General features: G+C 39.2%; 3 protein-coding genes across 5 annotated transcripts in view; all 3 read right to left on the bottom strand.

Annotated features, from left to right (window-relative positions):
• Positions 1-19,409, bottom strand: part of gabbr1a (gamma-aminobutyric acid (GABA) B receptor, 1a) — a 212,514-nt gene extending 193,105 nt beyond the window's left edge. The window contains exon 1 of one of the 3 annotated variants that reach the window (XR_005992204.1): positions 7,949-8,278. The gene's annotated coding sequence lies outside the window, so the exon portion shown is untranslated. Of the gene's footprint in view, positions 1-7,948; positions 8,279-19,358 lie in introns of those variants that run through there. The other 2 variants (XM_041793190.1, XM_041793189.1) reach the window with 2 other exon arrangements.
• Positions 8,917-19,406, bottom strand: sh3bp5la (SH3-binding domain protein 5-like, a). The gene is made up of 6 exons (XM_041793191.1): positions 18,755-19,406; positions 16,718-16,780; positions 16,204-16,332; positions 13,839-14,003; positions 11,308-11,481; positions 8,917-11,067 (listed from the first exon to the last, which is right to left on the bottom strand). The coding sequence occupies exons 1-6, from the start codon at positions 18,986-18,988 to the stop codon at positions 10,522-10,524; spliced, it is 1,311 nt and encodes a 436-aa protein (XP_041649125.1). The 5' UTR covers positions 18,989-19,406; the 3' UTR covers positions 8,917-10,521.
• Positions 19,410-21,153: 1,744 nt separating the features above from the next.
• Positions 21,154-24,716, bottom strand: mgat1a (alpha-1,3-mannosyl-glycoprotein 2-beta-N-acetylglucosaminyltransferase a). Its single transcript, XM_041793812.1, has 3 exons — positions 24,458-24,716; positions 22,644-23,573; positions 21,154-22,491 (listed from the first exon to the last, which is right to left on the bottom strand). Exons 2-3 carry the CDS (start codon positions 23,274-23,276, stop codon positions 21,793-21,795), a joined length of 1,332 nt encoding a protein of 443 aa, XP_041649746.1. The 5' UTR covers positions 23,277-23,573; positions 24,458-24,716; the 3' UTR covers positions 21,154-21,792.
• Between the last annotated feature and the right edge of the window lie 2,287 nt (positions 24,717-27,003).

The raw sequence follows: 27,003 nt of genomic DNA, 5'->3' as shown, positions 1-27,003 counted from the left end.
CAAGGAGTGTGTACTACGTGAGTGTGTGCATGGCTGTAGGAATGTGTCGGCAGTGTACAGTGTGTGCTTTTGTCCTGCATGTGTGGGAAGAGGGAGGGGAGAGAAAAGGGGAAGAAAGAAGGGCGGCCCAGCAGGATTCATTAATATCAGCACTCACACACACTGAGCCAGATAAAAGCAAGATATAAGAGAGAGTGTAGCACAGCCTAACCAGCAGGAAAAAAAACCTGCTAACTCCACCAGCAATCAGGCTGCTGTAGCACTGAGTGAGCTCATGGGAGGAACGGGGTCTGTCCACTAGCCTCAAGCTTTAAATGCAATTACGGATTTCAGCACCACAGACAGCGCCTCCATGGCTCCAAAACACTGCAATACTAGCTTCTTAGAGAAAGACGAAGTCCAGGGCTGGGATATACAGATCAAGAATTATATATTTAGTTGTTTTAAATGAATGGTGATGCAAGATATACAGTGCCTATCAGTAGTATTCACCCCTTTATTGATTTTATAAATTAATCAAAGTGAATATAATTTGGCTTTTTCGACAAAAAACCTCTTTAATGTCAAAGTGAAAGCAGATTCCTGTTAAGTAATGTCAATTAAATAACAATATAATAATTTGAAATAATTGACTGCATCAATATTCTAGTGAGTATTTAGTAGAAGCACCTTTGGCTGCAAACACAGCACTGAGTCTGTGAGTCTCAATCAGGCTTGCATATCTTAACACTGCAATTTTACCTGTCAGGTTGCAGGCATGAACAGCCCTTTTCATGTCCAGGCACAAATTTTCTATTGGATTGAGGTCTGGGCTTTGACTTGGCCACTCCACAACATTCACCTTGTGTATCTTTCACTGTATGCTTTGGGTCATTGTCTTACAGGAAAATAAATCTTGTCCCAAGCCACAGTTTTCTTGCAGACTGAATAAGATTGTCCTGCAGGATTTTCCCATATTTTGCAGCACTCATTTTACCTGCTACCTTAACAAGCCGAGAAGCATCCCCACAACATGATGCTGCCACCACCGTGCTTCACAGTGGGGATGGTGTGCTTGTGGTGATGTGCAGTGGTGACAGCCAAACATAGCGTCTTGTCTGATGGCCAAACACCACCATTTTGGTCTCATCATGACAAAGACCTTTCTTTCACTTGGCCATGGAGTCTCCTATATGCTTTTTGGAGAACTCTTGTTGAGATCTAATATGAGCTTTACGAGAGAGTGTCTTTCTCTTTGCCACTCTCCCATAAAGCTTTGACAGGTGTAGAACCCTGGCAACAGTTGTTGTATGCAGAATCTCTATAATCTCAGCTGCTGAAGCTTGTAACTCCTTCAGAGTAGTCATAGGTGTCTTGGTTGCCTCTCTCACTGACTTCCATAGGATGTTCAGTGCCTGGCAAACTTTTGTGCATCCATCCCCTGACTTACACTTTTTAATAACCTGTCTCTGAGTTGTTTAAAGTGTTCTTTTGTCTTAATGGTATATTAGTAGCCAGGAATACTGATTAACCAGCGACTAGACCTTCCAGACACAGGTGTCTTTATACTACAATCACTTGGGACACATTCACTGCACTCAAGTGATTCCCATTTCACTCATTGTGAGACTACTAGAACCAGCTGGCTGGTCCTCTGTTGAATTAAGTCAGTCACTTTAAAGGGGGTGAATATTTATGCAATAAATAATTTTACCTTACATATTTTTGTTTAATTGACATTACTTTGTAGAAATCTGTTTTCACGTTGACATTAAAGAGGGTTTTTTTGATTAAAAAAGAGTAAAATATCAAAGGGGGTGAATACCTTTTAGGCTCTGTATATCCCATTATTTTATTTTCTAAAGAAATAGTAAATAGAAGTCACATCTCCATGTGTCCCATGGCAAGACATGCAATCCCAATTTGCTCCCCCTGCTTGGTTTGTGGTGTGTGAATAGGTATAGGTGCATTTGAATAGGATTAGTTAATACTGATGGCTAATTCTTCATTGCATCCCCTGCCATCAGTGTGTAAGTGAATCAGACAAGTAGAAAAGCACTATAAAAGGTCAAGTCCATTTACTACTCTTTTAATAAGACACTTCTAAAATTTGGGTTTTTGCAGTGTTTTTCACCTGAGCAAATAAAAGACAAGTTCCTAGCAATATAGTAATTTTATATATCTCACGTGGCAAAACCTGCAACACGTAGAGTATACTCGATATATATTACCCACCCCTATGGCTTCGCATGCAAAAAGAGCAAATAAAGTATTCTTCTCTGAATGATCATCTGATTGGACAATATCTCACTGAAAGACAAATAGAGCTTCTTCTTGTGTACCAAGAATGTTTTTGGTTCTACCTTGTCGACCACAAAGCAGAACAAAAGTCTAACCTCTACCGTCCTGTGTTTTGGCTACATGATCTGACCTTTAATCAGAAATGAATCAGAAATCTTAGATCTGTTAGTTGGTGGCTTTGTCTTTGCAAATTTAAACTTAAATCTCAGGTGTTCAGTTTACCCATGATGGCTCAACTTTCCCCCCTGACTCAGATCAACTTACCCATGACCAGCGGCACTTGAGCCAAAGTAGCACTTTTTTGGGAGGTAATGTTTTCATACAGCGTTGTTTTAGATTCAGACTGATCATTTTATTTGATAGCAGAGATGCTGACATAAAGGTTCATGTTTTCATTCTGCTTCTGTTTCATTTTTACTGACATTAAGGATGGCATAAATAAAAATTGTCACCTCTTGCCCCACGCTTTCCTACAATCCTACGCTGTGCCAATCATGTTTAAACAATGATGCCAAAACCTTCATCTGTCTTTAATCTTTTAGGAACGAGTTCTTATTTCTTTGCTTTCTGGCATCCATCCAAGTCATTCAAATGGGGAATTGACTCATCAAAGATGTGGCTGCAGCTCCCTTCTCATTCACTCACGTTGAAACCTTACTCTAAACACCGCAATTTGCCAATGTATTTTGTGGATGTCGACCATGGAGCGTGGAAGATACAGGCCAAAATTTGTTGTCACATCCATGCAACAAGTGTTGAATTGAAAAGTTGGGCTTTATCTTTTCAACATGGCACAGTGCTGTGAGGCACGAGCTTGTGCCTTATGAAGGTGTCTGTCAGGATGGATAGACCTGGTGTGTTTCGCGTTAGACTCAGTGCGCAAGGTCTGAGTGTGTAACATATTTTATCAGAGTACAGATCGGAACACATTCAAAAACAAGGACATATATATTTGCTGTTAACTAGATGCACAAAGATGAATGATGGATGCCACAAGTCCCACGAGTGGGTTTGTTGCATCGACTGTGCACATCTTCTAAAATTTAATGTGACCTGGATGTAAGACACAATATGCACATGTGGTAGAGGTGTACTGCTGGAGGAGGTGTGACAGTCAACACAGCAGCAGAGAGAACCAGGATTGAAGGTTTTAAATACAAACTGATAAGCCAAGTAAACAGTTCTCCACATGTACAATGTGCTACTGTCCCTCACTGCACAGAGACAAAGATGTACGTCAAACAAGCTGGTGACAGATAAACTCTGTTTTTTTCAAAGATGATGCTAATGTTCAAAAATGTTTTGGAGTTGTCTCCCCCTACCCCTTCTTCCTGAAATATTTCTAAGGCACATGACCAGGAGTTAGGAGTTAACTTGTGGTGTAACAACAGCAACGGTGCCTGGTGTGGCTAATTGTGCCAAGGGCCAAATCAAAGCACATTTCAAAAGTCAATCTTCAAATCTGTAAAAGTAAAGCAAGTGAAGCTGATGTTTGAGTTCCAGTAGTAAAGTGGTAACTTGCACCTCAGTTTGCGAGCATCTGTTTGTATTTCTTAAGTTTTTGATTAAATACATGTCTGATGACCGTATTTTGACATTATAGTGAATAATAAACAAAGAGATATTTGCAGGGACTCTGAAAGTCACCAGGTAACACAGTCACTTATCAACCCCTAACACCAAGAGCCTTTCATCTGTACACGGAGGATAATGTTAAAGAAACAAAGTGCAGATGGTATTGTAAATGGGTTTGAGCTTGTATACCGCATTTCTAGTTTTCTGACTACTAACAGTGCCCATTCACACCACATTCATACACTGATGGCAAAGGCTGATATGAAGAGAGGCCATCAAAATGAACTAATCTCATTCATATGCATTCATACACATTTCACGCCACTGAAGCAGCAGGGGGAGCAGATTGGGTTAAGGGTCTTGGACACATCGAGGCAGCTGGGGGATCAAACCCATTATCTTCCGGCTGCTATACAACCAACTCTACTGAGTCAGTCACCTCAGTGTGTTCTGACCGCCAGTTATCAATCTAAGCTAATGTAATACTTAGATATGCTTGCTGATGTTAATGTAATGATCGTTCTGATTAACATTATGATAACCTCCATGTTTGTAGTTTACATCCAACACATCAGTTAGTTAGTTGAATAAGGCCTGAGCTCTCTTATGCACCCTCACAGGGTGTCCTCCAGTACCAAACATTAGTCAAGTTAACTCACAAGAATGCTAATGGCACAGCCAAGCGCATACATGAGGACAAGGTGAAACAGAAAGTATATCTCCAGCCGAACTCCTGCATATTTTCTAAACTGTCCAAAAACAATGGCAATATTTCAACAAAGTGGAAAATATTTTATTCTCCTAAAAAATCATCCATCCATCCATCAATTTTCCATCATTTATCTGGGATGGGGTCATGATGGCAGCAGGCAAAGCAAGTCAGCCCAGAAATTCCTCTTCCTAACGACATTTTCTAGCTCCTCCTGGGGATCCCGTGGCATAACCAGACCAGAAGGGATATAAAATCCCCCTCTGATTTCTGAGTCTGCCCCAAGGTCTCCTCCCAGATGGATGTGTCCTGACCTCGAAAGTCAGGCACCAAGGAAGCATCCTGATTAGATGCCTGAACCAACTCAACTGGCTCCTTTGGATGCGAAACGGGCAGCGACTCTACTCCTAATTCCCTCCAGATGTCTGAACTCCTCACCTTATCTGTGTGGCTGAGTCCAGACACTCTCTGAAGGAAACTAATTTTGGCTGCTTGTGTCCACAATCTCATTCTTTCAATCATTACCCAAATCTCATGAGAATAGGTGAGGGATGGAGCATAGATTAACCGGTCAACTAAGAGCTTTGCCTTCCAGCTCGGGGGTCACTCTTCACCATGAGGGTCAGGCACAACACCTGCAAAACTGCTGATGTATCACCTGTCTGCCTGTCAATCTCACGCTCCATTTTCCTCTCTCATGAACAACACCCAATCAATCTATATTTGGTGATTCATAACCAATCTCAAGACACTTTACAATGAGGGCAGGTCTACACCATACTCTTTGTCATAATATCTATAAAGACCAAATATTAATCCACCATGGCCTCAGCTTCAAGCAGCATTTAGTAAAGTTACAGAGAGAAGAGGGAGATGCAGAAAAAGGGAAAGGCGGATGCAGAAAGAAAGAGGAGGGGGGTACAGAAACAGAGGGGGATGCAGAAATGGAAAATGAGATACAGAAAGAGAGAAGATGACATTGTAGAAGAAGACACATGAACTCCTTCACTCTTAAATGCCGTTTGTGTCAAAATGATAAAATATTGATGATCAGAGGAGTCAAAAGTACAAAAACTTTATGATCATCAGTCATTTTTAAACAAAAAATACCATGAACAATGTAAATTGCATAAATACATCAGAAACATATTTGTTCAATTTAAACAGTGAGGAAGACACTGCCTACAATTTTGGTAATTACAAACAAAAAACTATCCAATATTGGGTTTTTAGCAAGGTCATAATAGTTTAGGATTTTTGTTTCACTTTTTGTTTCAAATTTCAGTTTAGTTTTTATTAGTTTTAACTGCTGGATTGTTAGTTTAGTTTCTATGTTGTTAAAATCCTTTACTTTAGTGTATTTTTGGTGTTAGTTCTAGTTCTTTCAGCAATATGGGATACTTTTCAGGGCCTAGTACAAACAGGGTCAGAAAGCACAAATATTACACTGTTATTATTTTTTTTAGTAGGCTGCTCTTCACTTTTCATTTTATTTATTCAAATCTTATGTTTAACTACAACTCAGCAAAGGGGGAAAAAGGAACTGATCACCTGGGACAACAATGAATGTGTTTATATTTGTTGTTTTGATTTTTGTTTTTTTTCTTAGTAATAATTGTCATTCTTGAAACAGGGCCACCAAAATAATTGTTGAACAGGCTGGAATTTTTATCAAAAAGAGTAAAATGAAATACTGGCACTGTGCAGTAGAGTGAAAAGAGTTTAAACTGGATGAGTGATGGGACCTAAACTCTTGAAATCAGGTCCCTGAAAGAAAGAAAAAAATGAAAGAGAAAGGAGTCAGGATTAGGGGAAACAACTCCGTGCAAGGACAAAAAGCAAGATAATAATTGAGGAGAGGAAGGCAGGGACAGAGAGCAAGATGAGGATGATAAAGGCTAAGAAAGCAGGGATGGAGAGCAAGATGAGGATAAATAAGGATAAGAAAGCAGGGACGGGGAGCAAGATGAGAATGATGGCGGACAAGAGGGGAGGGGCAGAGAGAAGATGGCAGGTAGAGGGAGCCAGAAGATGATGATGAAGGAAAAGAAAGCAGAGATTTGAAGTAAGATGAGGGTGATGGAGGATAAGAAAGCAGGCACAGTAAGCAAGATGTGGATGATGAAGGAAAAGAAAGCCAGACTTGATAGTTAGATGAAGATGATGGAGGGGAAGAAAGCAGAAACAGAGAGAAAAAAGAATCTTATTAACACATAAACTAATCTGAAGAAACTAGTTAATTTAATTCAATCATAGCAAAAATGGGACTCATTAATATAGGGAAATTTAAGTATAAAAAAATCCATGAAATGCATATTTAAACATATTTATATTAGTAAGGGGGGGGGGGGGGTCTGGGGGCCCAAAATCCCCAGCTGTACCCCTGGCTATAGCAACCTTGGTGTTTTTAACATTGTGAACAGTCTTTACTGATTATTAGGGCTCTTGATTTTTGTTTGAATCAGCATGAGCCTGAACTGTATCAGTAGAAACAATACTCTTACCCTATATCTTGTATTCAGATAAATTATTAGAAACTCGATACATTGCCCAGTCCAAGCCTGAAGCTTTAAACGCATTTGAGGATTTCAGCACCGCGGACAGCGCCTTCAAGACTCCTCAACACTGCACCAGCACCTTCCTACTAAAACACCTACAGCCCATCCAGTTTCACTCACAGCTCTGATGCCACTCCAGCACGGACACTGCCTACTTCCTTGTGTGTTTGTAATGCCGGAAGCTGCAAACCACAGGGTCCATTACAGCAGCATAACACAGCTCACACTCCACATTGAGATGCATGTAGTGGCTATTTTTAAGCAGGGAGCAGGTCCACAGGAGGAGGGGGGCGCACACAGACTCAGATGCTGTATTTTGTGCATGGTTGAGCATGAACTATTGAGACGTGAGGGTCACAGTAAGGGTGCCACCAACCGTATGCTGCCGGTAGTTACTTGTCGGCTGTTGACAAGGGAATCCGTGATGGCCTGTAGAGGAAGGCCGACCATGTTAACGAGCCCTTATAGTCCAACATATGAATGGATCTCTGAACGAGCGCCCAAAATAACATGACATCTGCTTAAACTGGCTGCATGCTGCTTTAAGAAAAGGTGTGAAATACATGCTATGTTAACCTCTTTTTCAAAAGAGAAAAGCAGACAGGAGGGTGGTTGTTTCTTGCAAGAAGGAACTCGTAACAAATCTGGCCTGTGCTTATAGAAAATATATCGCTTTTGCACACACAATGAGCAGCGATTTTAGCATCTGCTTAGATTACCTGTGTGGGATATTGAGCTTTATCTGGATATGTATAGTCTAAAATAGCGCCATACAGTGATAGTAGCATGTAGCCCCCTGAAGCAAAGCTGTAGCATGTGTACTTACTATTAGTTTCGATGAGCTCAGTGAAGATAACAGTGCGTCCTCCGGATGGGAAAGCCCAGCGTCGGATTATTTGGTAAAAATATGCATCTTTGCAACGATTTTTATGGCTGTAATTATATGGCTATAACTGTGCAAGCTGCTCCGTTCGTAAACAGGCTGATAGAAAAACAAAATTATTCGGGTTTCCTCCATGTATTGCAGTTACGCATGGCAAAGGTAAGAAATGGCAAAAAATCCTTACAAAAAACATACATGCACTATATACAAACGCATCCCCATACACGACGAAACACCGATTCACCACACTCCCCTCCTTTTTTCCTCTCCCCCTCTACGATCTTGAGCTAATTCACGACGTCATGATGGAGACGCACCGTGCGTAACAGTCCCTCTCTCACGCATTATCTGCTTTTTTTTCTACCTTTCTTACCCCTCCTCTTCAAGATGGTACACGCTAAGGTCCAGGCCCACAGAAGCAAAATATCATAATGAAGCTCACGAGGAGGATTTGTGTTTCTGATAAGCTCGCGGTTTTATCCCGCTGTGAATGATTATATCACGGAGGGAAGACTAGACACGGATGGAGGTGCAGATATGGCGCTGTGGTATTAACAGTGACTACTTTAAGCCTTATTTCCTAAGCCCTGTGGAGTTAAGTCAATGAAGCAGCAGGCTGTTATTTCTACAACACTGGTCATCTATTAAATCAGAACATGTTGGCTCCTTCATCTGCTTCTTTTGAGTCTCTCCCACCAGCTCTGCTCTTCTTCTGCCATCTATTCTGAGATCAGCATCCTCCTTCATATTTATACATCTGCTGAATAATTAAAGGACGGCTGGGGAAGACATAACCTCTCTCTCTCTGTCGCTTTTCATCTCTCGTCACGTATCTAAGAAACAAGCATGTCTTTCCTCTTGACATGCAGCTCTTCGACTATCAAAAAACTTGCAATCAAAAGAGCCCAACATGCACGATCTGTATGATTTATTGATTATAGCTATGACAATGCATAAGTTGAAAACAGTGAGCAAGAAATTCACATATGCATTTACAATGTTGGAGCTTTTTAAGACAGGAGTGAAGTGGAGGTGTTTCAGAGAAACTGCAACAATAATAATGATTTAAATACACAACAATAACCTGTGGGTTTACAGAACATCTGTACAACAAACAAGTCAAATATTCAAATCAGCAAAACACATGTAACTGTACATGTCAATATTTTCCAGCTTTGTAATAATTACATACATTTACAAGTCATTTCTTGACTTTTGCATCTCACACTTTGACAATCAAAGTACAATATCATAGAATCAATAACAAGAATAAAAAGGAAAGAAATTCAAGTCACACTTGGAAATGGTGCCTTGGCGATCAGATTGTTAAAAATAATTTAAAATTATTATAAAAAGGGCACACAGTTGTTCTTTAAATGGTTCAAAAAGAACTACAGATGAGTTTGCACTAAGGACTACTCATGCTAAATGTGTTGCTCGTTCAGTGTAAAGGCACACTTCAAATAACAAGGGCAAGATTTTAAAGGCAAACAAAGGAGGAAATACTGAGAAAAACATATTTGTATAAATGTAAACAATATCCAAACGATACACCTTTAGGAGAGGCGTTTACACTTAAAAGTACAGCATCATAAAAGGAAAATGTGGAAAGCTTAGATATTTCAGCTGAAATAGTGTCAAGTGTTTCTGCCAGCATATAACCCTGAATACACGTCAATAACACCTGTTTAAACAGCCAACTGGAGTGCATGCTGTTGGAGTGAAACAAAGTCATCATTTTCAGACTTTTCATAATTTCAGGAATTCTCAAAAAACGCGTTCTCTCGTGCCAAAAATAACAAAGCACCTCTTGCAGCATGTCACTAGAAATAAATACATGAAATGTGAATTCAAACATGCTTTTCACTCTACATCAACAGAGAGACGTTTTTGTCATTCGTTCCTTCAAACTGAGTGAGGGAGGGAGGAAGGATATGTTGGGAGTGGATTTCAGTGTGCAAGCACACACTCTGTGCACACCCTCGCTACCTTAAAGCAGTCGCTGATAAGACTCGACACGACTAGATGGGGAAACAATGGAGGGATTAGTTTTCGCCAGTCTCACCAAATTAGATCGACGATTAGCCTGGGAAAAAGGAAAGGATGCCTTTTTTAACATACTTCTTTTCGAGCTGGGCTTTTGATCTTTCATTGCTTTTTTTTCATGCTCTGGGAACAAATTTTACCCAGAAGCCCTCACAGCGGAGTAAATATACATTTTACATGTCCTGGAGGGCTTGAAGCTCTTTAGATGCTAGAAGTAGTGTTCTAACTAGGCTGCAATATTAACTACTGATCAGCTTTAGAATAATGTCAGTCAACGCACATGAGCTTATTTACACTAAGTATCTTACACCTACACCTGCAGCATGACTAGTTTTATATTTGCAGCTAATTTATTCTCTTATATTTGGGTCTGTACCTTTAAGGCAGGTATTTCTAACCCTATTTTTTGTGTGTTTTTATTGGTTCATTTGACTTTGTTAGCATTCCTTGCTGTTAAATCTAAGAAATCTTCACAAACTAAAGCTTCGATGGTGCTGCTTGTAGAACTGCTGCTGGCGCTCTTTGGCAGAAGTTTCCATCAGCTTGTCTCTTCTATCAATCACAGCCCCTCTCTCTTTTTCTCCCTCATCTCCAGTTACGCTCCCTACATCACTGAGATCCCCGAGGTGCTCAATGGAGTCATATTTCTCCAAGTCGGAAGCAATGGTCTGCAGGCTGAACACTGAAAGGGAATCCGACCCCGCCCGCTCCCTTTCCTTCTCATTCTCCTTTTCTTTATATTTCTCCACCAGGTTTGCCGCTGCATCCACTCGATCCATCCCTGTAGCACCACCGCTGCAGGCTCCGCCCTCTTGCTTGACTCTGCTGTCGGACTCGGCTCCAACGGGAGGACTTCGCCCACCACACACAGTGGGACAGCCTCCCTCCGCCTGGTCCCTGCCCCTCTGAGCATGGATCTGCTCGCTGATTTGTTCCAAGTTTCTCAGGGCGATGGAGTAGCGGGTCTTTACTTTGGCGACATGCTGCTCCAGCTGCAGCACCTTGGTCTTACTCTCCTGGAGAGGACACAGTAACTTCCCTCATCAGTTTCAACATTGATTTTATGCCATAACCCACCAGTGACCTCGAGTAAATCCATAAGTTACAGAATATATTACAGCATTTTTACCAACTCAGCAACATATGTACAACACAACTACATAAACCAATCTAGTGTTTTTCTTGTGAGACGCAGAAAAAAATGGTACTCTTGACAGGACATTTTCGCATTACTGGGCTCTGGATGATTACATTACCTCCAGTATGTGGTTGAACTGAGCCTTGAGCTCAAAGTAAGGTTTGGATTTCACAATGACTCTTTTCAGGGATTTTTGGAGCATCTGAACGCGAGCCTCAGCCTCCTGACAGGCGTGTGTGACGCGCATGTGTTCCCTCTCACTGCGGAGTCTCTCCTCCTCAGCTTCATTCACCTGTGGAAAAACAAGGACGACGACCATGTTTTCAAAACACAAACATACCCACACAAACTCAAGGCTAGTGTGCTCAAGGATTTTCGCTCTCTTTTTATTGAGTGTTTTACCTTGCTGAAGTTTTAGTCACTACAAAAAAGAGAAATCAAATATAAAGCAGGGCAAGCCCCAGAGCTCTGAATCACCTCTGCTGAAGTATCAGTGACAGTGTACAAACTACAGAGTCTATTCACAGGCCTTGGGTCCCTTTACGAGTTACTTTGCAGGTGAAAATGCCCATGTTGCTGAGGGCTACACAAGTCATTATGTGAGAAAAACAAACCTAAATCTCTGATTACAAGGGCAGGAGTCATGTTGTATTGTGGGTAATGAGGACAGCAGATTTTGAAAAGGTGGATCAGAATAAGCAATAGTTAAGTCTGCCTTATTCATATCAAACAAATGGAGGAAAAGATGTTACGAATGTGACAGTGTTATAAGTAAGGTTGTCCCGACTGGCATTTTACGGCCTCTGATCCCAATCATTTTTTAATGCTGAGTATGTACCGATTCTGAGTCCTGATCTGATCATATCATATTTGATCTGATCATATTTGCCTGGATAAGAGTTTCAGTGGTTTTTGTATATAAAAATAACTTGAGGAAACAGAATAGATGTCTCAAGCTTATTCCATTTAAATTAGTATAGTACAATAACACAGCCACTGAAATTATACAGCAGTAAAAGTATCTCAGCACAATTATTGATGACAAACTGAATTAAAAAAAAAAAAAAACAACTTAAAAACTGAATATGTTTTTAGGCCTTTTTAAAGACCCTCTTCATACATTTTAAGACCTACTGCATCTTCAATTTCTCAGCAGTAGCATTAACGGCACAGTTGCATATATGTTTTGTGCTGATAATGAAACAAGAATTTGGCAAAAAAAAACAGAAATAGTATTTTCTTTATTGTATTATGTAAATCAGGCTTTCTAGGAGCCTTTTTCAAACTAGGCCATGAGAAAAAAAATGATACCATAAAGTAACAGAATGGAAAATCTTATTTTTTATTAAGTGGCCTGATAGTAGCTACCCTAGAATCTATAAATATCTTTCTGAATAGCCTAGGATTTGGTATTAAGAAGCACAAACAAGGTATGATTGTCAATTTCTTATACATATAATCTCTAATTCTGATTCTAAAGCACTGATGAGTTGGTTATCACTTTACTAGTGCAGCTGATCAGACATTTCTCACAATAATTGAGAAATATTAATTGCAATAATTTATCTCCATACATCTGGGAAGAGTTGAGGTCAGATGTGGCACAGGGTCAAAAAATCTCATGTGTAATTTAAATCTAAATATATATATTAAAAAAAACAAAAGCACAAAAATTCGCCTACAACCTCTTGAGATGAATAGGCCATAAAAATAAAATAAAAAGTGTGTTTGAATTAAATCAGACAAGAATTAAAAATCCACTTAAAGTGGTCAAAACAGCTCGACCTGAGCAGTAATAAACATGAATTCATAAAAGTGAATCTTAAAAAAATCAGTTCCATTTAAGTGGTGTAAACAGTTTGCAACTGGAGTTGCTACTGAACTTTTTCCTCCTCCTTCGTCGCTTCTTTACCCACTGTTACCTTAAAATGAGGTGGAGGTTCTTGTTCAGGAAAACCAGCATGTCCATCATCTTTTCTGTGACCATGTTTGCCTTAACACTCTCTCCAGGATATTTATCTTTCTTCTTAAAGTCCAGAGTTTGTTGCTTCAGTGAAGCAGCCTTCTCCTCTTGTGCTTCAATGAAGTCACTGTATTCCAGTGCCTGCTTAGTTCAGAGTTGTCAGATCAAATTGGTGGTATTACACCCAGCCCTGCTGCTTCTGCCTCACAGAATGGTCATATTACAGATGCTGCAAGTGGCCATTGGACTGTTTTCACTCGCAAGCTTAAAGTATTTCCATACTGCTGACATTTTTGCTAATGTGGCTACTGATGCTCTGTTGTCTAACTTCTGATTAAATCAATTTGCTGAGCTCTGATTAATTAAAAAAAAAACTTTAATCTGCTCCAATCTAATTCACACGATTATGAACGGAACATGGTTATAAGAACACAATGCAAAATGCATGGATCACTCCTTGGCTGTTTTTCCTTTTCCTTCCTTGTTTCTTTAACAATAAAGAGAAGGTCATCCATATACCCTGATTGTGCTTCTTGTTTTGTGCTTCTTGTTTTATTCTTCTGTGTGCACCTACTGCATTTTAACACAATATTTTTAATCTCTGCAGTTTCATCTATCTTGAAAACAAGAGTTTGTACATGCTAAAGCCAGTGTTACAGCATGTATAGTTCCTTTTTTTCTGTTACCTTTGCTGTAGCATGGTTGAGCATCTCCTGCCACGTTGGGTCGAGGGTGTTCTTGCCATCAGCCATCAGGCCCTGCTCCGCTACATAGACCATCTCCCTAGCAGCTGTGTGCATAGAAACTGCTCTCTCATAGCTCAGCGCTGCCTTCTGGGTCTCCTGCTGAGCCTAAGAGTGCAGACAAAAACATTAACAGGACTAAAGTGTGACAGCAACAAAAACCAAGTTCTGTTGAACTGCTTGGCTAAACATTTTTTTGTTTTAAATGTTTAAGTGATTACATATATAAATGTGCAAATGGGTGTAAAGAAATAAAGAAAAAACAACATACTGAAATTCCTTTGATTATTACATTTAAAATAGTGGTTTAAAATGCTTCATCATGCAAATCCAAAACCATTTGTGCTGCTATAGAAAAATAAACTTTGAGTCACTTCCAGTTAGTCATCAGAAATAGTCTCATATGGATACAGATGGAGGGCTGCGATCAGAATTCTAATCCCTACTTTTGTTCCTTGCAAACTAAAATCCCTGCAACTCAATGAAGATTTGATCAGCCTAAGTCAAGGCCAGACTACAGAATTTCAGCCTGATTAAAGTCCGATCTGACAGTTGCAGGGTCATTTCATCCTATGTAGAGTGTCACAGAGAACAACAATCAAGAACACGTCTGAGACACCTCTCCGCCTTTCTCAAAGAAGACTAGCATGTTTGATTTTTGCCCTGCCTTCTATTATTTGTTCCTTGACGTCAGTGGCACACAGTGCTTGCTCTTCATGTGACATACTCAGAAATGTAAACAAACCAAATGGCAACGCAAAATAAGAGTGATGAAGTTAAAGCTGTGAGATGTGACTTTGAGTTTGAGGAAAAGTTTGTCAAGCTCTTGCACTGACATCCCTGGCTTTATGATGTGTCCTTGAGGGACAACCACTGACTGAAAAAAGAGAAGCTGGCTCACTTCAGCAACCCTGCAAGTAACTGCTGTTAGCATTAGCATGTAGCTAGTGTAACATTCACAATGCACAGTTAGTTTAAATCATAATTATAATATAATTATTAATACTCTTAAGGATGAAATGTTAATTAGTTTTACTCATGCTTTAATCATTTCTACTATTTATAGTTTTAGTCTAGTTTAGTCAACATAAAATCGTCCAGTTTCAGTCTGTACAAAGAGTTTACATTTTCATCAAAACCTTAAGTCAAATAACTTACTGTATTCGTTTTGCCTGAATCTGGTGCCATTTAACACTTGTGTGTTCTATACACCCTACAAAACCTGGGACACCTGCTTTCTACAGCTAAAAGGGACAACTAGAGATAAGTTGTGTTTTAGCAGATTTATCCAAGAGGAGCTATATCACGGATTTTGAATGTCCGACCTTGGCTTTAGTCTTGCCTCATTGTTTGTAAAGACCAGCTCAGTAAAAGAATCTGAGGCAACACCAAGGCTTGTGCTGATTGGCCACTGGTTCAAAGATTAGCGATAGAAAGCATGATTCATGCATTTTTGTTTTTCCAACACAATTGTAAAGGTTTAAACTTGCTTATGTAAATAATTACATTAAAATGAGATTATAGTAGAACTGCTCGTCTGTCTACTGATCCCTGTTAATCAGCACAATGAACAAATAGATTTGGGATCTAAATCTAAACTCTTTGGCAGAAATCCATCTCAAGTTCATTTTTCATAAGCCTGCACTCTGCAATAATGTTACCAAATGTAATTTGTGATTTAGTCATCCCTGAATGAGTCTAGTTGAATAAATTTTAAAAATTAGCTTGATATAGTAAACTGATATCGAAAAATGCCCCATTCTTCCTGTTCAGGATTCCTGAACCTCGTCCAGGGTCAAGTTCAAGCACTTTTCAAGCAGTTTAAAGGGCATTTTTAAGCTTTTCCAGCACCTTACAGTTGTGGTTATATATATTTCTATACAAATACATTCATACTAGGACTGCTCAATTATGCCAAAATTACAATCGCAATTGTTGTGTTTGGTATTAAGATCACAATTGTAAAACACAATTATTTCTCAATTTTACAACCTCTGCAACACATGCACTTATTGAACAGAAACACTAAACACTAAACCTGCTCGAAATTTGACACTTATTTTTCTCCTTCAATTATTTGATCATCAGGTTATTTTTATTTATGTAACATTTTTTTTATTTTCTTATCAAAAGTGCTAACTGTTCAGTCAGATACTTATTTTATGATGAGAGGCATACAATGATAATTTGAAACACATTAAAGTTTACGCATTTCCAAGAATTTCAATCACCTGCAGCAACCCTGTCCATTACAACACAATATTCTAAACCTACAGGCATACCATTTTAAAATACACTGTGTGAATACCTCTTTTGCAAGACGCCGAGCTTCATAATAGGGTCTTGCTTTCTCTATGCAGCCGCCAAGCTGAGAGCTCTGAGCATTAAGCTTCCTGGCAGACTCAGTGAGAATCTTCCGGTACCCTGATCTGGCATCCTGGATGGTTAATGCATGAAAATGAGAAGATTAGATTTACCTGTAATAAAATGAGCGTGCCATTACATTTCGCAGGGATGTGGCTGCATGTGAGCATCAATTTATCTGCATAAACACTTCTCCCATTGTAAGATTTCAGACATTCTGTATCTTTTGCTAAGAGATAAATACAACAAAATTACAATACTGATTAGACCCTCTGGCTAGACTTATAAAATATTTATCAACAGAGACAGACTCACACATTTCCCAGGGTGGAGGTAAACATTTTTCCACATTTCTCATTAGCTTAATTTCATCTGAATCAAATTACTTTTTTGTCTTTATTCCATATTTTTCAGAGTGAAACCTATAACATGCCCCAAAGTGTTTTCTTTTTACTTACATCCAACTGCAGCTCTAGGTTGTTGATTTCTGCACTGGCTTCATTAAGATGCTCCAACTCTTCCTGTGTCAAAAAGAAGACAAATGATGTGCAGCTTAAGGCAATGAAGAACAACCAGATGACTAAAAACACATTAAATCTTGATGAAAGTGCTTCAAGTTTTCTCTTTATGCATCCATAAATTTGAAATGTAGTGCACTGCATTCTTTTTAAAAGCGAAGACAACATGAGTTAGAGAAAAAACTGGAGCTGGGACACAATGTACTTCACAGGTATGCTGCTATGGTGCAACAGATATAAAATATGAGATAAGATAGGCCTAGTCCTTCAAACTGGATTTGTATTGATAAAGAAACTAAGAACAGTATAATGAATTACCCAACTGATTTATAATGACACGCAGCTGTCTCTGTGTAAGGCGTTTCCCAAAGCAACCCAGTGTTTCACCTATCATCGAAATAATTGGGCTGAGCAATATATTCATAGTTTTTCAAATATTGAGGTAATTTCAAATGAGATAGGTGGTAGACAGTGCCATTAATATCTCGATAGTTGATGCAGCATTAAAATTATCTTGTATATTTCTTCTGCCTCAATTGGTGGACACTATGCTGAACTATATGGTTTTTAAAAAATTGTTTACAGTGAAAACCACTAATAGTTGCATGCTTATAGACACCATCATAATCTGTTTGAAATGTTCAGTCTAAATGAGGAAATACTGTTTTATTTAAGTGAGTTCATTTTAGTACTAATTAAATAATGTTACCTAAGCAACAAAAATAGAAGTCCATCACAAGCAATACTGGACAATTTATTAATTGTAGCCATTTAATATTGCAGGAAAACTCCAGCACACTGAAATTGCACAAATTTGTTGGCAACACTTGAAAAAGTGGTTAGAACTGGCCCTTGGTCCTTGCCAATCCTTGTACTTTTTTGCAGTTTAGACCAGCGGTCCTCAATTGATCAGGCATTATGACCCTCTATCATCCACTTAAGAGAAACCGCCAACAACTTTTTGAAAGTTTTCAACCACTCAAATTTGTTTAATGAAAAATTTTGCAATTTGAACGCCAAATATAACAAAAATAATGAAACAAAGAGACAGGACAAAATACACATGCTTAAAATGCACATCATTAAAGAAAGAAGTGCATGCAAACATGTTAATTTTTTCCATTTTCAGCAAGGATAGAAGAGCAAGGATATATGGTAATTTCTCAGGGAATTCAATTGTTATCTTGGGAAAAACAGCTTTGTTATGAAAAGTGAAAAATATTTAGTTGAGATCTTGAGACCAATATGCAACTTTGCTCATCATCATATGAAAACCCAAGAGTAGATGTATGAATTTACTTTGTGTCCACTTAGGGCTTACATACATAGACTTTTCCACATTTCCTTTTGTCTGGTGCATTATCACAACCCACTGGAAAGAGCTTCGTGACCCTCCAGTTAAGAACAAGTGATTCAGAAAGTGATTTTAAAACGTACTGAGGAGTAAACTAAACTAACTTTGACAACATATACCTATATAAAAAAGAATAATTGCCCAATATTTGTTGTCTATGATTACTGACTTTGAGGCCACTGTAACCCTGGCAGACCAGTAACACCTACTTCAGTTCTTTATTGTTGCCATGGTATCAAACACGTATCAAAATATATTTTTCTGGACTTGAAACTAGAGTTTATATTTCTGGTATCGTTATGACCATCTATCATGTCTTTACAGATATAAAATACTGAGATGTTTATCGAGATGTGCTTTTGAGCCATATTGCCCAGCCCAATGGTAGACTTGTCTCTATGAACCGGATTAGCATTGATAGAGAACACAAAGCACAACACAATGAATCATCCTGGTGATTTATACGACAAACGGCTACCTATCTGAAAGGCGTTTCCCAGAGTAATCCAATATTTCCTACACCTGTACCGTTAACAATAATACTAGCCTGACTAATCAATTCAAGACCCTAGCATGATAAAGGTGAAAAGATGACAAATAAATCAGTCATCAGGGTCTCATACCTGAATTCTTGGGTCCAGCTCCTCCTCGAAGGGACTATGCAATTGACCTCCCACGCATTTTTGTTTCTCAATGTCGCTGTCCTCGCAGGTGTCCCTGTGCCCCGTCTCTAGTGGGTTTCCACTAGTTTCAGTAGCTTTGACCTCATCCTCTCCACCGGGAATAACCTCCCTCCAATCCCCCGTGTCTGACTCACCGGACCCGGCGGGGCTCTCTCGCAAATTGCCGGGCTCCATTCCGGGCCTGACAGTTTCACTAGCAGCACCGTTAACTTAGATTGTGGTAGTAGCTATTTAGCCTGCCAGCCTCCGGTGTTTTCACCGAAATTATATATTTAGTCGGGTTAAATACAGATATTCATCCCGTCGTCGGAAATATCGTAGTGGTTGCAATGTGCCATATCAAATGGCACCGAAACACGAACCCTCAGAGGCTAGCCTCGCTGCAGCCTAGCCTAGCAACCTACCAGGCTCACGTCGTCAGTGTGAATTTAACGGTTCTTTTGCTACAAAATTGTGATAATAAATCGCCATAATAAGATTAAAATCAAAGACAGGAATATCACAATGACCCCCCATCACACATGTCCTTCCTTGCATCTCTTACCGGGTCTCCATTACTTTAGCTAGGCTAGCTAGCTAACCTTTTCGGTCTCACATCATCATTACAAGTGAAGTAAACACAGGAGCTTTCATAGGAACGCTTTCCAACGTTTGGACCTGGGCGGCTTCCGTAGACGGGATTCATTAACGGTGTGGCATGCAATAATATTGAATACATTCTAATGATAGTTTTAAAAAATATAATCTGATGTGAAAAAAGTACATGACAAGTTACTCAAGTGAAAGTACAGTTACTTTGGTTAGAATTTACTTAAGTTGAACTGGTATGTATGGTAGTACTGGTAAAGTACTGGTCTACAAATCTACGCAAGTAAAAGTATAAGAATTTAATTTAAAACATAATTCAGGTGCTGAGGAAATACTAAGAAGTTGTACAGTGAAATACCTTCCCTTATTGGTAACAAAAACAAGAGAATAGATCTCCAACCAGGATGTTCAGGTACAGTCACACCTCTATGATAATGAAATAAAATACACAGCAAAATTGACAGTGAATTAAACTCACAAAGAGTTAAACACTTCAGATGTGTCCTTTTTAGTGTCCTTACACTTTTGAAAGTGTTGAATATTTTACAATTTGACAGAGCAGCAGTCATGCTGTAAAATCTGTGGTAAGGTGACTCTCCTCTGGCAAGAACAAATCAGAGCCAACCTCAAAGCAAGGCAAAGCATACTAATAAAAGAAAACACTATGCAACCTTTAGTGTCACCTTAAGTCACAGAGGGGAACTCAAACTCAGTGGATAACTTCACTCATGGTGAAAATGTGTCTCACATCAAGAACAACAACAATCCACCAGAAACATGAGCAGAAGAACCCCAACAGGGATCGTTGTACTTGTACAACAGAAAACACCCAAACACATCAAAACCCTCTTCCCAAGGGCATGATGGGAAAATCCACCCACACATCACCTTAGATTTGAAATCACAGTGAGTGGAGCTTCCATCAATTGACTTTTTACAGTGCTGGATTAAAACTGGTGGATCAACCCTGACAAAGACCATTTCACTCAGAATAGAGTTAAAATGACACACTAGGGATTAAACTCAACTCAGAAATGTGTAACACTGATAATTCATCACTCCAGTTTTTTTCTATTTTGGGATGTGAAATCATTCTCTAGCTATGTGCTAAATAGAGGCAGGAAAGTACAACAGTATTGTGCTCAAGTAGAAGTACAAGTACTCTGGTTAAAACTTACTCAAGTAGAAGTAAAAGTACTGATTTAAAAAATGGATTCTAAGACGTACTTAATTGCAGTAATTTGAGATTTCAGTGAATGTAATTAGTTACTTTTCACCCCTAATACTGAACATTAACCCTCTGTTATGCAAACTGCTATCCTGCAAATGATATTTACTATAATTTCTCACCTGTATCCAACAGCCCTTAAGTGGGAAAATAAACAGATTTTGCATTTGCATCCATTTTAAATGCTACATAAGTACATTTTTTTTCTATCCTGAGTATCATATGATTTGTTTGACTTGTTTCAACAGCAAAAGAAATTAACCAACAAGTAAAGAATTGTTTTTAAGGCTGCACAAAATCTGCAACTTAAGAGAATTTCAGAGCTCTATTAATATTTATGATGCTGTTTTGTGAGTTTTAGTAATTTCTACTGCACAAATTGAGTTTATAACAATTCCCTAAGTGGGCATTATCAGTGTGTAAAGCTGCCATGTTATGGCGACTATGAAATAGTAAATTAATTTCTTCCTTAACAAAAAAGCAACTCATTTTAAACACAATTGTGTATTGTCTTTTTATTCCAAAAATATACAAACACACAAATTTTATAGCTTGCAAGGTGACGAACCTGCAAGCAGTACTGCCATTGTAGAATCATTAGACAAAACTATTTGACATTAAAATGTGAGCAGGAAGAACTGATTTTCATAGAAGACAAAAACACCAGGAAACAAATGACTGATTACACTGCAGTTATGACCAGTCACCACTGTCATAAGCAACCATACCACAGATTATGTTTTTATATTCTTATAGGACATGAACAGTTTACATAGGCTACCAGAAATCAAAAATAATTTAAAACATTAATGGCAAAACAGGTCATTGCATTGAATGCAGTAATGAACATCATGTGCACAATTTGCATAATATAAAAAATAGATCTCTGTTGATTGACAGCAGTTTTGTCTTACAAACTGTTCAGGCAGTATCCCACATTGTAAGAAATGTTTTGGAATCAATGAAAAAGACCTGAGAGGCATTGGCAATAGCCCCAACATCAGAAAAGGGGACAACCCATCCAAATCATTAAGAACGATTAATCAGAGTACATATCATTCAATCAATGAGAACGTTTAAGGACATGAGTCTTTGGTCTGGAATACCTCCCCTAACTGACAATCATGAAAAGGCTACTACATATTGGTTTTCTTCTGGATTATCAGCTCCAACTGGCATCATACTGGGTCCATCCAGGAGGAGGGGCTAAGTAGATTCTCCGTCCTCTTGATATGAAACTGACAACCCCTCTGTATCCTGCCCTTGGGACTCCAGATTTCAAGTCATCCATAATTCCTAGGTTTTTGGCAAGCACTTTGAAACTGTCTTTACTTGAATATTGAAGGCGAAAGGGCCCTTTTCCTTGTAGCTGCCCCTGCTTAACATCTTCATATGTGACCACAGGTGCACTGTAAACTTCCTTCTGAAAGTTTTCTCTATATGTCTCCTCCTTCAAGTAACTCAGGTCCTTCTTGGTGAAAGGCACAAATTCGGTATTTAGTTTAATGTAACGTAAGTACTTGTCATAAAACTGACCCAGACTCACACCTTGCCGGCCAAAAGTCAGAGTCCGTGAGATCTCTGGACGTATGCAGGCACGGTTGCGGCGCTGCTCTGGCTGACGCATCCAGTCGTCCCAGAATGATGCAGGCCACTTTGGCTCCAGCTCCTCCCACATCTCCTTGAGGACCATCCACCCCAGGCCAGGAAAGAAGTCTGTCCTGTAGAGCAGGTCTGCCTTGCCTGGGTCCACATAGCCATCTCTGCCATTGTCATTCCAAGCTGATACACACCACAGGCTGGGGTCAGATTGCAGGAGTGGCAGCAGGGCTCGGAAGTACTCAAAGAAGTCTGGCGCCACCTACAGTGGGAAATGAAAAATTCAAAGGTCAATGAAACTGGGGATTCCAGCAGTGTTAAAAATATGATAATGCATAAAAATAGGGAACTTATGAATATATATATTTCATTAATTAACAAGATTATTTAATGCAATTTATTGATGATGCTCACCTCCAGATCATCCTCTACGATCACGACAGAGGAATGGGAGAGGGTCTTAAACACTTGATTGAGAGCCCAGCGGTAATGCCTGGAGATTTTGTAGTAACCCTGAAACTTCTTGTGACCTGGTTGCACAGGGATATCCGACAGGTCTGGCTGTTTCAGATGGGTGACTTTATTTCCATAAGATCGGATCACCTCAGCAGTCTCCGCATGTCCACAGTCCTGACTGACGATAATTGGGTAGAGCTCTGCTGAAGGACGGTGCTCCAGGAGTTTATCTAAGCAGCGCCTCACAGTGACCCTGTTACAGGCGATTACCAGGATAGGAATGACAGGCTGACTGGGGATGACAACCTTTGGTCTGTCTTTGTTTGATGAATCCCACAGCGACTGATGGCTCTGGATCTGCAGAAGGATTTTTTTCTGCATTTCAAGCTCGGCCTCAAACGTGTCTGCCATTCGGAGCACATCTCCCACCACATCATTGGTAGGGATTTCAACAGCCTCCCTCTGCTCTCGGCCAGAATCGTCCGGCTGGCCGGTTGGGGGTCTACCCCACAGCAGAAGCACCAATATTGCGTTCCAGGTAATAAACAGGAACGCACCACAAAGAATGACAGAGCCTCTCTTTCGGAGCATGGCCCAGAAAGTCAAAGGGAGGAGGTTGGATCAGGGGGGAAGGATCTGAATAGAAAGAGGTGTCCTTTAACAGACAACAGGAATGGGATATGGGAAGGGCAGCTTGTGTATCATCACAAGTGCATGATCACAGATCTGGAGCCACACCTTGCTGACTCTGTGTGGTTAAAAAAGTTATAATGACACAATGCAGTGTCACTAAAGGTGAAAGTGGTTAAAAAATTATGAAGGACACGTTGCATCCTGGAGCAAAGGAGTTATTCTGAAAGCTCCTTAGCTTTCACTTCCCACTTCCATCTGAAATAAGAAAAACACAATGTATGATTAGGAAAAAATATTGCAATTAACTGACAGATTTAAAATACAGTCTGAAAAAAACAGCAAATGCAGGAAAAGGAAGGAAGTGTTTGTCTTTTCTATTATGCAAGCATCATTTTACAGTTTAAGCTCATCACAGTGGACTCATAGCAGTTTTTATACATGTGTCACTTATTCAAATAGTTTGTTTTTGGATAATTGTACCCAATTTGCTTAACCTTTGTATTAGTAGATAGTGGGAAATGCTAAAGCACAAATAGAATCAAATAAAACAGTTTGTTCCACTTGTTTTTTATTAAACAGTCTATGTCTCATCTCTTTTTAAAGAGTTTTTTAAGGTTTAAACCACTGAACTAAAATACCTAGCTTCATCCAGCAGATAAAACTAACAGTACCTGGACCAGCTGTGACATAAAATCTACTAAATACATAACCATGACAATCTAATTAAAAAAAAAACATGCATATTAAACTTTCACTACGCCCTTCCACCTGAAATAATAAGAACATCATGTACTATTGGGGAAAATACTGCCATAAACTGGCAGATATGAGAAACAGAATCGAGAAAAACTGCGAAAACAGGAAACAGAGTCAAGCTTTTTGGTCATTTCTGTTTCATGGGAAGCTGCCTTACGTGAACTGTTGTGATGATTCACCAAACTGTGCCTTATCGATTTTTTCTTATCACCTGTGGCTGCCTCGTCAAATAAGCTAAACGGTGTGTTTGATAGCGGTGATAAAAACCAAATTCACTGACTAAAGACTTAGCTGAACTCCATGTTTCTTGCCGGACAGGTTTTCTCACCAGACTGTAAATACTGTCGCTTATTAAGGGGGAGCGTGTTGAAATTAGCCCTTACCCTGACTGTGAGAGGACTTCTTCGTCTTGTAGCCATTTCTCCGCCGTTTCTTCGATGACAACCGTCAAAGTCAAACGACAGGGGCCGAAAGGCCTGGTAGCTCCGGAGTCAAACTGTTCTCCTGCTCGTTCCCCCGGCTATTAACGCAACTTAACGCCGCTTAGTTTGTCTGGTTTCTCGCAAGACTGGAAGAGGAGGAGGAGAGAAAAGTAACACGACGACTTCCTGGGTAGCGCGCAGGCACAGGAAGTCCCGCCCTAACTGTCACCTTGAGAAATTACACAACACTTTGACGTTTCAGCTTCTCCCAGTGGAGCTAATTAAGCAGTTAAATATGTGTTTCTGAAGATTTATTATAAATTTATCGTCTACTTCAACACACTTTTGCTTCAAAATATGGCCATAAAAGACAGGGATCCCAATGAATTATAGGACCAGGGGTGTGCTAACAAGGGGTTTTTTCCTGCCTGAGCTGCAGAGAAGTGTGTGTAATTTGCATTAATTCCTCAGGGAAAAGGCAAATTTGTTTTGGTTCAGTAGAGAACTATTTTTCCCGTTGTCTACATAGAGTCAAATATAATGAGGAAACACCAGCTTGTATTTTCAGCACCAAAATACATTTATTGGAGCCTTAACTACCTAAAATTTCCCAGTCAGTCTTAAATCATATAATATACTTTAAACTGCCAGAATGGTGCCTCATTTGTTATCTAACTGGTATAAAGAGCAAGTTGTAAATACAAAAAAAATAACCTATTCACTATTATGAAAATCTTAGTTAAAAGTTGCCTGTCAACCAAAACGTACCCTAAAGGGTTAGGGTACTAGACTGTCATATAAAATAAATAGTAATGACATTTAGACTTTGGCTCTTTGGGTTTTTTTTTTTTTAAATAATTTGGTCGAAAATTAAAACAGTTTAAGATGTGCAGTAAATTCAGCCAAAAGGTGCCAGTTTTTGTTAAACAGTCTATTTGACTGTCAAGATTGAATGGTAATTTAATACATGGACACAGGCCTCTTGAATATTCAAGTGTTTAAAATCTGGGGAAATTGAATTATCAGAGCAAGACCATCAAGATACCCACTTTTGAGGTGCACCATCGTATTCAGGTAATTGGCCAACAATTATTTCATACGAAATCTTTATCATTTCAAAGGCAAGCTGACACCAGATATTTTCTTTGATGTGCAACAGAAACAACACAGTGAAAACATGACATGCATGAAGACGTGTTTCTTTAATCTTAACTTGAGCTCATGTTGGACACATTTCTATTCTGTAATTCCTGCTCTGGTTGTTTTTTGATCTTCCTTCATTTTCCTGGTCTCGTGGTTTCTCTTTTTTTTTAATCTCTTGTTCCAGTCTTTCCTGTCATGTAGGGGAGACCAGGTATGGCTGTAACACTTTTTGCTTCAGCAGCTGTAACTCCGTGAATATTTGAGCTAGAACTCTCAATCTTTTATACAATACAACCACTTTTTTATCTACAAATAAAAAAAAAATTCTGCAAGATCACATGTCTTGTGAATCAATGTCAAATACAAGGTGGTCGTCTGTTACAACCTTCCCCACTACCAGGGTAGGTTTTAACACATGCTGGGGGAAGTCGTCACAATAAGACAAACCAAGCAAAACAGAGGCCCCAGCATGCAGTATGGTTGAAAGAGATTTAGCAAAATGTGCATGCACACAGATGTGTGGGCACATGGGTGTAAACTGGTGTAAAAGAACAAACTTTATTAACAGTTGCTTTATGCTTAATGAACACTAATATAATGAACCTGAGTAGAACATACAGGTCTAACAGGAAACCTTGCTTATGTGTGTTTATATATGTCTGGATTCTAAACCAGAGCGAATACAAATAGTAGCATGTACATCTGTAACTGTGGAGCATGGTCCTGTTGAGTGCAAAGGGTCCATTTTACCTGATGGCCCATTTTCAGCTGAATTTACCCGTCAAACGATTATTTCCCCAAAGAAAGTTTGGGCTAGTTGGTCTCCCTTAGTTTCCACTAAACTCAGCCAATACTAGGCAAAGATATGCTAATACTGAGCAAAGCTAAGCTAAGGACTAGGCTACATGGCAGCATTTTCTTACCCAACCGTAAGAGAAATAGTGATCGGTGAGGCTTTGTAAATTTCCCAAGATGATGTTAAATGGCGTAATAGATGTGTATTGTAGCTGTTCATTTAAATAGAATCATAACATACTGATGCATTCGTGTGTTGCAGTTTACATTTGGCTAGTTGAATTTAAATTTATCAGCTTTAAATAAAGCATCCTTTAAGTTAGTAAATTGTACTAAAAAAGCAGTGCATAATACTTGTCCCTAAGCTGGCCTAATATAAAGTAGCATAACATAGGAGTTTATACTTTTAAGTTTACTTCGATTGATAAGTTGTGTTTTTTTTCACTATTTCACTATTGAACCATTAAATGTGAGACAAATTATGTGTTGTTTTATCACTGCCTCTTTAATGCCAGCCTAAATAATATCAGTTTCTGTGTAGCCTAGTTTTTAAGCAACTGTTACTTCCT

Source organism: Cheilinus undulatus, linkage group 8 (genome assembly GCF_018320785.1).
Source record: "Cheilinus undulatus linkage group 8, ASM1832078v1, whole genome shotgun sequence".
Classification (NCBI taxonomy): Eukaryota; Metazoa; Chordata; class Actinopteri; order Labriformes; family Labridae; genus Cheilinus; species Cheilinus undulatus.
The sequence above is the reverse complement of the archived record's forward strand: the minus strand, read 5'-3'. Positions and strand labels throughout refer to the sequence as shown.

Excerpts from the sequence above, each read along its gene's own strand:
- sh3bp5la (XM_041793191.1), bottom strand. The coding sequence starts at position 18,988 with ATGGAGCCCGGCAATTTGCGAGAGAGCCCCGCCGGGTCCGGTGAGTCA. Across the intron at positions 14,004-16,203 it reads CTCGGCGTCTTGCAAAAGAG|GCTCAGCAGGAGACCCAGAA; the intron begins GTATTCACACAG and ends CTGCACTCTTAG. Across the intron at positions 11,068-11,307 it reads AGTTCAACCACATACTGGAG|GAGAGTAAGACCAAGGTGCT; the intron begins GTAATGTAATCA and ends TGTCCTCTCCAG.
- mgat1a (XM_041793812.1), bottom strand. The coding sequence starts at position 23,276 with ATGCTCCGAAAGAGAGGCTCTGTCATTCTTTGTGGTGCGTTCCTGTTT. Across the intron at positions 22,492-22,643 it reads TCGTAGAGGATGATCTGGAG|GTGGCGCCAGACTTCTTTGA; the intron begins GTGAGCATCATC and ends TTCCCACTGTAG.